The sequence below is a fragment of the Balaenoptera musculus genome, chromosome 10, assembly GCF_009873245.2.
Source record: "Balaenoptera musculus isolate JJ_BM4_2016_0621 chromosome 10, mBalMus1.pri.v3, whole genome shotgun sequence".
Taxonomy (NCBI): Eukaryota; Metazoa; Chordata; class Mammalia; order Artiodactyla; family Balaenopteridae; genus Balaenoptera; species Balaenoptera musculus.
This window is the reverse complement of record NC_045794.1, coordinates 104,397,462-104,410,436: the sequence shown is the minus strand read 5'-3', so window position 1 is coordinate 104,410,436 and position 12,975 is coordinate 104,397,462. Positions and strand designations below refer to the sequence as shown.

Sequence of the window (12,975 nt, the reverse complement as noted above, 5' to 3'; positions counted from 1 at the left end):
AAAGCCTTTCTGTGTCCACTATTTCTTGTTTGTAGGAAATCGGCTTCATTCGGCCTCCCTGACATTCCGCACGTTCCAAAGGGCAGGTTCCAACAGTTGCTGACCAGGGAAGGGAGGGGCTGAAGAAACAAGGGAGGGGCACTCAAGCACCAATGGTGCTGGTCCTGGTTCCTCCTCAAGGGACACACGTAAGGTATCTTTGAGCTCTTCGGCAGAACTAAGGCCTCCATCCAGGACGAGGACAGTAACTTCGGGCTGAGCCCAAGGTTCCTGGAGCTCCGCCCTGTCACCTGACTACCAACCAACGAGAAGAAAGCCACACACCCGCAGCCCTCACCCCAAATTCTCCCTATAAAACTTCTCCCCTGAAATCAGGGAGTTTGGGGTTTTTGAGCATGAACCACCCATTCTCCCTGCAGGGCCCTGCAATAAAAAACCTTTCTCTGCTCCAAACTGCCGTTTCCGTTTGTTTGGCCTCACTGTGCTTCGGGCACACACACTTGCGTTCTGTAACACTCAGAGAGGCCTGGATGGAGATAGCGTCCACCAGGCAGGTGGAGGGTCGGGTCAGTGCACTGAGACTCCCAGCCCCTCCTCCTTGTTTTGTTTGCTTAGTTTTATACTTATTTACTACTAATTTCTCCCAAACTCTTTGACTATAAAACTCTCCTGGATTATTGGTGCTGCTTCTGAGATTCCCCTATCTTAACCCAGGGGATAAAGTTACATTACTGGGAAATTCCAGAGCAACAGGATTAGAAAAGGCCCTGAAATGCCCCTAAGGAAAGCTGCAGACCTGTGGCATCAGACTTGTCAGCAGCAGGGCTGGAACTAGGAACTAAAAGATGTGAATGAAAAGTGCTGCTGCCCTGTCAGTAAACAAAGGATGCTGCAGGCATCAAGCCACTAGAGCCTCTCCGGCGGCCCCGCCCCGTGAGCCCCGAGGGGACTCAGGAGCGAGGAAAGCGGCTCAGCCGCAGCAGCCACCCTCAAGGATGGGAAAAGCACAGGATCCTGGCCCTAGACAGCTGAGGTGCAGATCAAAGGAATGATTTCAATGAGCCCAGACTCCTCATTTTTTTTTTTTTTTTTTTTTTTTGGCTGTGTTGGGTCTTCTTTGCTGTGCGTGGGCTTTCTCTAGTTGCAGAGAGTGGGGACTACTCTTCGTTGCGGTGCGCGGGCTTCTCATTGCGGTGGCTTCTCCTGTTGCGGAGCACAGGCTCTAGGCGTGCAGGCTTCAGTAGTTGTAGCTCGTGGGCTCTAGAGCGCAGGCTCAGTAGTTGTGGCGCACGGGCTTAGTTGTTCCGCGGCATGTGGGATCTTCCCGGACCAGGGCTCGAACCCGTGTACCCTGAATTGGCAGGAGGATTCTTAACCACTGCACCACCAGGGAAGTCCCGAGCCCAGACTCCTGCATCTTTCCATACGCAGAAAAGTGCTAAATTCCTTAACTTAATATGTCTGGTTTTCTTTAATGAACAGTAAGCTTTTCAAGTCCTGACTACCTGGTCTTTTGTTGCAAAAACTCCTATATATCCTGGCCCCTCCCTCACTCTTTAGAGCTGTCCCTCAGAGCGATCTGAGAGTCCTGTCTCCAGGGCTTGAAGTCCTTAGAAATTCCACCAAATAAAACATAATTCTCAGCTTTTAGGCTGTGCGTTTTTTTTTTCAGTCGACGAAGACACCTATGGAGTCTTCAAAATTTCCGGAGATGCATGTCCAGTCTGGACTGGAAACCAGAGGGAGCTTAGAGCCAGCAGGAAGGAGAACGATGCACTCAGGCTGCGCCCCAACCTTGCCACCCACGCAGGCCTCCTCAGGAAGCTGCCAGAGAGTAGTATTCGCCAGGGGAAGGAGACAAAAAAGAGGAAGACGAAATCCTGGAGAACGGAAGGTGGACTCAGGAATTATCAGAGCGAGGATGGGAGAGTCCAGGAACCTTAACGGCGGGGATTCACTCCCTCTCCCCTCTTCACGCCTCCCTCTGGGCCCTGCCCTGCTGATCCCCAGGGGCTCAGCTGGGCAACTGGGCTCAGCCGTCCTCTCTGCTCTGCCCCTTAGTGCGGCAGGCAGGGTTATTTGGTGGGGGTGGGGGTGGGGTCCTTCCTGGGGTCCTGCCCTGACCCAGCACTGCTTCCCGCTGGGTGAGCAGTTCTAACTCTGATTTGGAAAGAGGAAGCCCGCCACTCAGAGCTAAAACAACATCCCCCCCACACCACCGCATGAGGAGCAGAAGTGGTAACTTGGCATCCATCTGCTGGCTTTTCTGTCTTATTTCTCAAATGGTCCAGAACTCCGCAAAGTGCACAGGAATCTCAGGAAAAAGGCCAGAAGCATCCGCAGGGTTCTCAGGCTGGACCAGGTGGCCAGCTCCCGGCCCAGGGCTGCTCCACAGAGGTCTCAGCTGCATGGAGCAGTCTCTGGCTTTAGCAGAACAGCCAACCACTCAGGGCAGCTCCTCTGGACCCGTGTGGCTCGGGCACACTCCCTGCTCTCGGGAAGGGTCTCTCCGTCACCAGCCTGCAGCCACAAGGGTGAAGCCACACCAGCTGTGCTGCAGAGGCACAAAGGCGGCTGGAGGAGGTGCTGCCGCCCTGCCCAGGCGGCCTGGGGCGGCCACCTAGAGGCCGAGCAGCACAGGCACTCGCTCCGCGCTCTCCGCCACGTCACCTGCTGCTGCCGCACGCTCCGAGGCCGAGCTGAGCGGCTCGACAGAGACCTACGGCTCAAAGCCTGCAACCGGGCCTATCTGTATCTTCGGCATCTTTAAAAAATGATCTTGACCCCACTTCTTCCTTCAGCTACTACCTCATCCATCTATCCAGCCTATTCCTCTTCTCAAAAAGGACGTTTTGATTTAATTTTAATTAAAAGCAAATAAATTTTTAATAAAAGCAAGTTAATTTTAAATTACTTTTTTTTTAAATTAATTAATTAATTAATTTATTTATTTATTTATGGCTGTGTTGGGTCTTCGTTTCTGTGTGAGGGCTTTCTCCAGTTGCGGCGAGCGGGGGCCACTCTTCATCGCGGTGCGCGGGCCTCTCACTGTCGTGGCCTCTCTTGTTGCGGAGCACAGGCTCCAGACGCGCAGGCTCAGTAATTGTGGCTCACGGGCCCAGTTGGGATCTGGGCCGCGGCACGTGGGATCTTCCCAGACCAGGGCTCGAACCCGTGTCCCCTGCATTGGCAGGCAGATTCTCAACCACTGCGCCACCAGGGAAGCCCCCTAAAATTACTTTTTAAATTAAAAGCTTTTTACTTTTTTTAACAGGTGAAATGGGGACTTCCCTGGTGGCCCAGTGGTTAAGACTCCACGCTCCCAATGCAGGGGGCCTGGGTTCAATCCCTGGTCAGGGAACTAGATCCTGTGTGCCGCAACTAAGACCCAGAGCAGCCAAGTAAATAAATAAATATTTAAAAAAACCAAAAACAAAAAACAGGTGATACGCACAAACGCTTTTAAGACTCTGTATGACAGGGCTCGTGAGGAAGAGCGGCCCCCTCCTTTCCCACTCCCACATCCCACTCCTGAGACAGTCACCACAGGCTCCTGGCATTTTCTGTATTACTGACCTCCATGTTTCCAAATAAAATACAAGTACACTTCTTCATCTAGCAATTTTAGGTATTACAAATTGACTTCTTATGGTGGAAGATGAAGATGTAGCTCTCACATCTCACATCACCCTGCCCTGCCACCCCACTGCCCTTTTTCCCTCTCTCTATAAAATTATACCGCAATTTCTAGTTAAATCCATGTCCCGTGTTGCCCTCTGTATGAACATGCAAACACTGTTCTATTTGCTTACTTACATACATCCCTCCCTCAGAGTTAAAGGTTTTCTCACTGCCTTGTTTGCTTTGTTTGTACTCACCCACTGCTAACCTCTCCCAAACTCTGACTATAAAGCTCTCCTGGCTCACTGATGCCACGCTGGGACCCCTCTACCCAGAACCACAACATCTGCCCCAGCCCTTCTCCCCGTCACACTGTCGCCAACACCCTCCAGACAGGGAGACTCTCGACGGGTCAGCAACAGGACACATTTGGGAGTGAGAGAGTGAAAGGAATGGAGCCCATTAATGGCAATGATGAGATAAGAGGCGCTGACCAGGCACATCTCAGGGACGATGGCCTCTGATCTATCACAGCTGATCACCATGGCCCCAAGCCCCTGGCTCCTCCACAAGCAAGCTCCCGCCTCTTTCCAGAGCTCTCCTCCTCCAGCGCAGGCTGACTCCCTGTCAGAGGGGCGCGGTAGACCACCACGACCGCAGCACTACTCCCCATCACCCCATCCTTCTTTATTTGCCTCCTAAGTCATCAAAGACTTTCTGTAAAAAGTAAAGGGCCAGAGAGTCAATATTTTAGAACGTCTAGGTTGTCATGGCCAACGGGTCACGGGTGTGTCCAACAAGACTTTACAACGAAAATGACGGACAAGGAAATGTGAATTTTGTCATTTTCATGTGATATTATTATTTTTCTATTTTTTCCAACCATTTAAAAATGTAAAACCATTCTCAGCTTGCAGGCCTCACAAAAACAGAATCTGACCTCAGGCCATAGTTTCCCAACTAAGACTTTACCACCACACGCCGACTCCCTGTGGGACACATGAGCAGCTGAGGGCACCCTGTCTGCCCCGAATCCCTCTGCATCACTAGTCCCAGCTCCCCCGCTTCCCAGAGCCTGCTCGGGCCCAGAGAGGCACCCTCAGAGCCAGAGGCCGGCTCTGCTGTCCTTCCTGTCACCCAAGGCCCGACCCGTTCACACTCTGTCCTCACTCCAACCCTTGTCCCAAGTCCTTGCCCTGTCCCTTTTGTCATCCCCTAACATCCCAGGCCGCCTGTTGAATGGAACATTTTACGAAAAACTCTGAGAACGTTCAGGATCACTAATGACACAAAATACGTCCTCCAGGCCCAAGACCCCACAGTCGAGCAGTCAGATGCCGCCTGTCTCTGGGGACTGGCTGTTTCACCAGTCAGGCCGAGGCTGCACCCATCTGCCTCTGTCAGGGCTCAGCCTTTCTTCAGCACATATTCACCCAAAACGCTCCAACACAGTGCAGCTCGCTATAACCCAGAGTGAGGAATCACACACAGGAGGTCCCCAAATCTTCAACATCACAAAGCAAAGCCCACTGGAGGGGCCTTCTCACACGTCAGGCGGGGCAAACGTTTACGGTCAGCCATTCTGTCAGAAAGCCCGGCTCTGACCGTCCTCCAGCCCTGCCCGCTGCCACCCTGCACACTGCCCAGCTCCAGGCCACTCAGAGCCGCGGTACGTACTTGAAGCGGACCTTCTCTTCCATGTCCGGGGCCGGGTCCTGGGTGACGAGGCTCACCAGCTCCTCCATGCTCTGCTGCCTGCACAGGAAGTCCAGCAGCTTCCGGTTCTGGGCCTTGCACTCCTGCAAGATGTCATCTTCGTCCATTAACTCTCGCAGCGTCACGTCCTCCTTATCCAGCAGCTTGTCGACGTGGGACGTGGTGTTCAAGTCAAACTTCCAGAACATGGTGACGGCCACAGAGCTGCAAGCAGACAAGAGGGTCACTGCCACCACGTGCGAATCCGCCTCAGCAACCCCCGCACCCAGGTCCCGAAGTCCACCCACAACGGGGCCTGGGCTGCAGGGGGCGCTCCCCCACGTACGGCAGGACAGCTCGGCCTCCTGTCCTCCCGAGGGGCCCCCGGAGCTCTCACCACTAGCCCCTTGGCTCCGAGGCCAACACATGCCGGTCTCCCACACGTCAGACGGGGGACGCCCCTCCACCCAGAAAGTGAGACTCGCAAACCTCCTTCCCAGTGCCCAGCCCCTCCTCAACAAACACTGGACATCTCTCCCCAGATGTCTCTGTATCGTATGTATTTTTAATTTTCTGTATATTATGTTTTGACATCTTTAAAAAACATTCTGATTGAGGAGAGACTGCCCCTCCCGGGCGGCCAACTCCTAGAGACGGCAAAGGGTTCCCAGGAGCACTCCTGTGACCTGCAGACTGACCCCCCGGAGCCCTCCTCCTCCATGGGCCCACACACACCAGGGGACTCCGTTCCACTGCCTTCATTATCCCAGGGCCAGGGGCCAGGCAACCAGGAGCCACCCATATAGCTTAGAGCCCGCCGAAATCATCCAAGCAAGCTGACCCGAAGCTGTGCACCCTGCCCAGCCTTGCCTTCCGCGTGGAAACCTCAGTAAAAGCCGCAGCCTCGGCTCTGCCCTGGCTCCTCCCCCTTCTGCCTCCTGCCCCCCTGGGGCTTCCCGCACGTGGCCCGCGTGAGGTCGGTGCCTCCGGCCTCCAGGACCCGGGAGTGTAACGAGCTCTGCTTCCCTGTCCCTCCTACGCCTCCTCTCGCGGCCGCCCCCGCCTGGCCATCCCTCACGGGACACAGAGCAGCGCCCAGACCAACCTCAGCAAAAGCCAAACTCAGGGCAGCTCCTTCTGCTCGACCCTCTGCTCCTCTGCCGCCCCCACCTACTCGGCCCCTCGTTTCCTTGCGTCACCTTGCTGAGTGAGCCAGGGCTGTCCCTGAGGCCACCACCTCCCTCACACGCACACACCGAGTACTAGGTCCTGTCACGCCACCTAAGGACTCTCGATCCACCCACCCCTTCCCCTGCACCCCACATCACCCTCTGCGGGCTCCTGCTGTCTCTGCCTGGACTCTACAAGGTCTGAAGCACTCAGTGAGTCTCATATGTCAGTCTGTGGGCCTAGGTTGGTTTGCAACAAAGTTTTCGCTGTTGGATACAAAATGAAAAACATAAAGCCTGCATCTTCAACAAAGTTACACCTGTATCTTGAGGTTATCTTTTCAATGTTACACAGATCACTATGTGCAAAATCATGGTGATAGTAGATGGGACTTACCTAATAGTTTTACTTAGAAGAGCAAAGAACTTCCCACGTGACGTGAGCCCCAGTGTGTCTGTGCATGAAGCCCAGCTGCCCAGGAGTCCCGGACACAGGCCCCTCAGCTGTCCAGCCACACCCTCCACAGCCTCTTGTCTTTGCTGCGTCAAACTCACTTTCCCAAAACGCAGACACACGTCTTCACGTCCCTCTCACGGTGGTTTAAAGCCTGTGCTGGCCCCAAATGCCCACCGCTCACCAGGCTGCCCCTCCCAACGTGCCTCCAGGTCCTCTGGGCACTTCCCGCTGCCTCCCCGACCCCGAGGATGCCGTGTCTCTCTTCCCACACACACCGCACTCTCTGCCTTTGCCCTTCTGCGCACACTCCTGTGCTCAGCCCCTTCGCTGACAAAATCCCACCTGCCCCGCCAGACTCAGAGGTGGGGCCGCTTGGACTCGCAGCGCAAGGGACTCCACAAGCTGACCTGCACTCAGTTTCCATCTAGGTCCTAATATCTTCCTTATTTCTCTCGTGAGGAGTGCAGATGGGTATATGCCGGTGTTAGTTACAGACTCTGGGGGACCAGAAATAATGATTACTAGATGTAACTTCAGGAAAAGATGGATGTCCCCACCCACACATCAGGTGCCCTCTCTCCTAAGGCCCTACAGAATGACTCATGTGCTTGGATAACATACAATCCAGGGAAAGAGGGGAACCAGAGGGAGGACCCCCACCTAGCCAAGGCTTTGTTTCCAAACAAGAACTTGCCAGACATGGCAGCTAGAGGTGGCTTCTATGCGTCCCGTTTTCAGCGAGAGTGGGTGAGTGTCTTGAAGTGAATATAGAGTATCTTGAAGTCTGCTTTGTCTGACACTATTACAGCATACCATTCTTGTGGTTTATATTTGCTATATCCTTTAACATCCTTTTACTGTCAACCTATTTGTATTTTTATATTTAAAGTGGTGTGATGAATTGGGAGATTGGGATTGACATGTATACACTGATGTGTATAAAATGGATGACTAATAAGAACCTGCTGTATAAAAAAATAAACAAAATTTAAAAAAAAAGTATGATCCTCAAAAGAGTCACATAATTCTAAAAAAGACTTGAGACAATATTTTATAAAATATTTAATTTTACTCATATGCTTTGTTAATTCATTGAAAAGCATGTATTTAGCACCTATTATAAGCCAGAACTGCATTATATATAGGGGTTATAACAGTGAGCAAAACACATACAGTCTATGATTTCATGGAAAATTCAGCCTACTAGGGGAGTTTCGTAATGATTATATAATCGTGCAAATATATAATCAGTTATACAATATTTAAAATTTTATGTACAATAGGTATAGAGAGCTATGGAAATATATGATACAGGGGCAGAACTCAATGACTAATTGGATGTGGGAGAAAAAAGGTCAAGGATTAATTTTGGTTCTTGACTGCATACATAGCTGGAGACGTTCACAGATATAGGACTCTTAAAAGATCATTACATTGCACAATTTCAAAGGGCATCATTCACACATTTGCAGTGAAAATCATTAACTTCTTTGGCTTTGTACACAAGCTTGACATTCATTTGAAAGATCTAAGAAAATCTGGCATGTAGGCAATTAGATGTATGCATGGTAAACTCAGGGAAACAGTTTGAGGTGGAGAAATAAATGAAGCCACAGAGAATAAATGAAGCCATGATATTGTAGAGAAAAGATATAGGATGAGAAGAAAATAGCATCTGTGAAGCTAAAATATTTTAAGGCCTAATAGTGGTCCTGAGCAAAGAATACAGACTAAGAATAGCCAGATAAATAGAATGAAAATCAAGACAGTATGCTAATTAGCTTAATGGTGGTAATTATTTCATGATGTATACATATATCAAAGCATCAGGTTGTACACCTTAAATATGTACAATTTTTATTTGTCAATGATACTTCAATAAAGTTATTCTTAATTTTAAAAAATAAAAATAAAAAAAATAAAGCGTTTCTTTTTAAACAGCAAAGACTGATTGATAAGGTCTTGCTTTGTTATTCCATCTGTTATTCTCTGCCTTTTAATTAAAATATTTAGATCATTTACATGTAATATGGTTGGGTTTGAGTAATTTGAAAAAAATACAACACACTTTCATGACACTCTCAATAAATGAGGAATAGACGGGAACTTCCTGAACCTGATAAAGGGCATCTACTAAAAAACCTAAAGCTATCAGCACACTTAATGGTGAAAAGACTGAATGCTTTCCTCCTAAGATTGGAACAAGAAACTCTAACCACTTATATTCAAGATTGTAGCGAAGGTCCCAGGTAGTACTATAAGACAAGAAAAAGAAATAAAACACATACAGATTGAAAAAGAATAAGTAAAATTTTCTTCACTGACAAATGATATGATTGTGTAAGCAGAAATGCCTAAGAAATCTACAAGGAAAAGAGCTACAAGAATTAATGAGAGTGAACAGCTAGCTTACCAGTTACAAGGTCAATATCCAAAAAGTAATTGTATCTCTATATACTAGCAATAAAAATTGGTAAATATAAAAAAAAAAAAATTGGTAAATAAAAAATATTTAACTTCTGCTAACAACAACATTCAAAAACGTGAAATACTTCAGGATAATTTAATAAAATATGTGCAGATCTGCACACTGAGGGACTTCCCTGGTGGCGCACTGGTTAAGAATCCACCTGCCAATGCAGGGGACATGAGTTCAATACCTGGTCTGGGAAGATCCCACATGCTGCGGAGCAATTAAGCCCATTTGCCACAACTACTGAGCCTGTGCTCTACAGCCCGCAAGCCACAACTACTTAGCCTGCGTGCCACAACTATTGAAGCCGGCGTGCCTAGAGCCCATACTCCGCAACAAGAGAAGCCACCACAGTGAGAAGCCCCCACGCAGCAACAAAGAGTAGCCCTCATTCACCACAACTAGAAAAAGCCCAAGCACAGAAACAAAGACCCAACGCAGCCAAAAATTAAAAAAAAAACATAACCATTATTAAAATTTTAAAAAAAAGAGTTCGCATGCCACAACTAAGAAGTCAGCATGCCGCAACTAAAGATCCCTCATGCCGCAACGAAGCACCCATTTGCCACAACTAAGACACAGCGCAGCCAAAATAAATAAATAAATATTAAAAAAAAAAAAAGAAGAAGAAGAGAAGAAGAAATACCCATGACAAAAGATCTTAAGTTCAGGGAGGTTACACACACACAAAAAAATGAGAATGTGTAATTTTAATCAGCAGTAAAACAAAAACAAAACAATCTATCCAACGGAAAACAGAAAAGGAGAAATAAAAGCAAAAGGAAAGTATTAGTAAATGAAAATGTGAAATAAAATGGTAGAAATTAGTACTAATACACAACATTGTAAATCAACTATACTTCAATAAAAATAAATTTAAAAAAAGAAATTAGTACTAATATAATAATAATTTCAACAACTGAATATGGGATAAACTAATCAATGCAAAAGAGTTTTCTCAGATTTAATTTTTAAAAAACAACATCCAACAAAAGACACACTTTAAAAAAACTGAAAAAGGTAGAAATGAAAAGACTGAAAAACATACACAAGGCAAATGCGAACCAAAATAAATCTGAGCCACAATCTTTATGTCTGACAAACTAAAAGTTAAGATAAAATGAGATGCAAAGGATGTTATAAACAGGTAAAAGGGACAATAGGACAAGAATATATAACCATCACAAACACAGAGGCATTTTATAGTATTGTTCAACCTCTATAAACTTTATTGCAGCAATTGAGAGAAATCCATAGATGAAAAATGCCTTGGCCCTGGGCATTTATTCTAGAGAAATAAAAACAAGTTCAAACAAAATCCTGCACATGAATGCTCACAGTAGCTTTATTTGCAAAAAGTCAAAAACTGGAATAGGTCCAGATGGTCCTTGACACATGAATGCTAAAGTGTGGTCCATCCATACCATGGAATACGACTCAGCAACCAAAAGGAACAAACTACTGATACGTGCAACAACTTGGATGAGTCTCTACGGCAGCAGTCCCCAACCTTTTTGGCACCAGGAACCAGTTTCGTGGAAGACAATTTTTCCACAGATTGTAGGGGGGTTGGTTCAGGCAGTAATGCGAGCAATGGGGAGCAGCGGGAAGCAGCAGATGAAGCTTTGCTCACTCGTCCACCGCCGCTCACCTCCTGCTGTGCGGCCCGGCTCCTAACATGCCATGCACTAGTACCGGTCCACAGCCCCGGGTTTGGAGACCCCTGCTCTAGAGAATTATTGCTGAGCAAAAAAAAGCCAATCCCGGGGACTTCCCTGGTGGTCCAGTGGGTAAGACTCCATGCTCCCAATGCAGGGGGCATGGGCTTGCCCTGGTCAGGGAACTAGATCCCGCATGCACGCTGGAACTGAGAAGTCCGCACGCTGCAACTAAGAAGTCTGCATGCTGCAACTAAGAAGCCCACTTGCCGCAGCTAAACATGCCACAACAAAGATCCCTTGTGCCACAACTAAGACCCGGCACAGCCAAAATAGATAAATTTTTCTTTTTTAAAAAAGCCAATCCCAAAGATTACACACTGTATGATTCCATTTATATATAACATTTTTGAAATGAAAAATTTTAGAAATGGAGGACAAATTAGTGGTTACCAGTGGTTAGGCATGAGGAGCAGGTAGGTGGAGAGAGGGAAATGAGTGTGGTCATAAAAGCGCAACAAGAGAATCCTCGGGGCTTTGGAACTGTTCAGCATTTTGTCTTTGATGGTGGATACACAACCACACAGACGACAAACTATAGAACTAAACACCTGCACACACAATACAAATGCAACTCAGGAAGTATGAGTAAGATCAGTGGACTGTATCAATGTCAATTCCTGGTTGTGATTTTTCTACTATAACTCTGCAAAATATTACCACTGGGGGAAACTGGACAAAGGGTACAAGGGATATCTCTGTATTATTTCTTACAGCTGCAACGTTAAAAAGGTGAATATTATTAATAAGCTCAAGCTATAAAAGAGACACAAAATTCTACACCCAAAGGACAGAGAATACAAATTCTTTTTGAAAACACCATGTAACATTTACAAATACAAACCAGATATTAAACCAATAAAGGAAGCCTCAATAGACTCCAAAAGACCACTATCTTGCAGACTGTGTTCCCCAAACAATAAAGTATAGAAATTAATATAACAAGGATAGTTTTTAAAAATCAGTGATAAGCTGATCCTAAAATCCATATGGAAATGCAAGTGGCCCAGAACACACAAAACAATCTTGAAAAGGAACAAAGCTGGAGGACTCATTCTTCCTGATTTCAAAATTTACTACAAAGTTTCAGTAAACAATACAACGTGGTACAGGCCTAAGGAACGACATGTAGATTGATGGAATAGAATTGAGACAAGAAATAAACATTCATGGGCTTCCCTGGTGGCGCAGTGATTAAGAATCCGCCTGCCAGTGCAGGAGACACGGGTTCGAGCCCTGGTCCAGGAAGATCCCACATGCCGCAGAGCCACTAAGCCCGTGCGTCACAACTACTGAGCCTGCGCTCTAGAGCCCGCGAGCCACAACTACTGAGCCCGTGTGCCACAACTACCGAAGCCTGCGCACCCTAGAGCCTGTGCTCCGCAACAAGAGAAGCCACCGCAATGAGAAGCCTGCGCACCGCAACGAAGAGTAGCCCCCGCTCACCACAACTAGAGAAAGCCCGTGTGCAGCAATGAAGACCCAACGCAACCAAAAATAAATAAATTAATTTTAAAAAAATAAACACTCAGATTTACAGTCAACTGATTTTTGACAGGGGTGAAAAAACAATTCAATGGGGGTTAGAATAGTGTTTTCAATATATGATGCTGGAACAACTAGATATCTGCATGCAAAACAATAAATGCGGGCTTCCCTGGTGGCGCAGTGGTTGAGAATCTGCCTGCCAATGCAGGGGACACAGGTTCGAGCCCTGGTCTGGGAAGATCACACATGCCGCGGAGCAACTGGGCCCGTGAGCCACAGTTACTGAGCCTGCGCGTCTGGAGCCTGTGCTCCGCAATAAGAGAGGCCGCGATAGTGAGAGGCCCGCGCACCGCA

The 12,975-nt window shown here is 47.7% G+C and overlaps 1 protein-coding gene across 5 annotated transcripts in view; it reads right to left on the bottom strand.

Moving 5' to 3' along the window:
• Positions 1 to 12,975, bottom strand: part of PPP6R2 (protein phosphatase 6 regulatory subunit 2) — a 72,474-nt gene that overhangs the window by 34,009 nt on the left and 25,490 nt on the right. For 4 of the 5 annotated variants that reach the window (XM_036866874.1, XM_036866872.1, XM_036866873.1 and 1 more), the window contains one exon: positions 5,299 to 5,541. In XM_036866874.1, the coding sequence (XP_036722769.1) occupies positions 5,299 to 5,525 (227 nt within the window). In that variant the 5' untranslated portion in view covers positions 5,526 to 5,541. Of the gene's footprint in view, positions 1 to 5,298; positions 5,542 to 12,975 lie in introns of those variants that run through there. The other variant, XM_036866876.1, reaches the window with a different exon arrangement.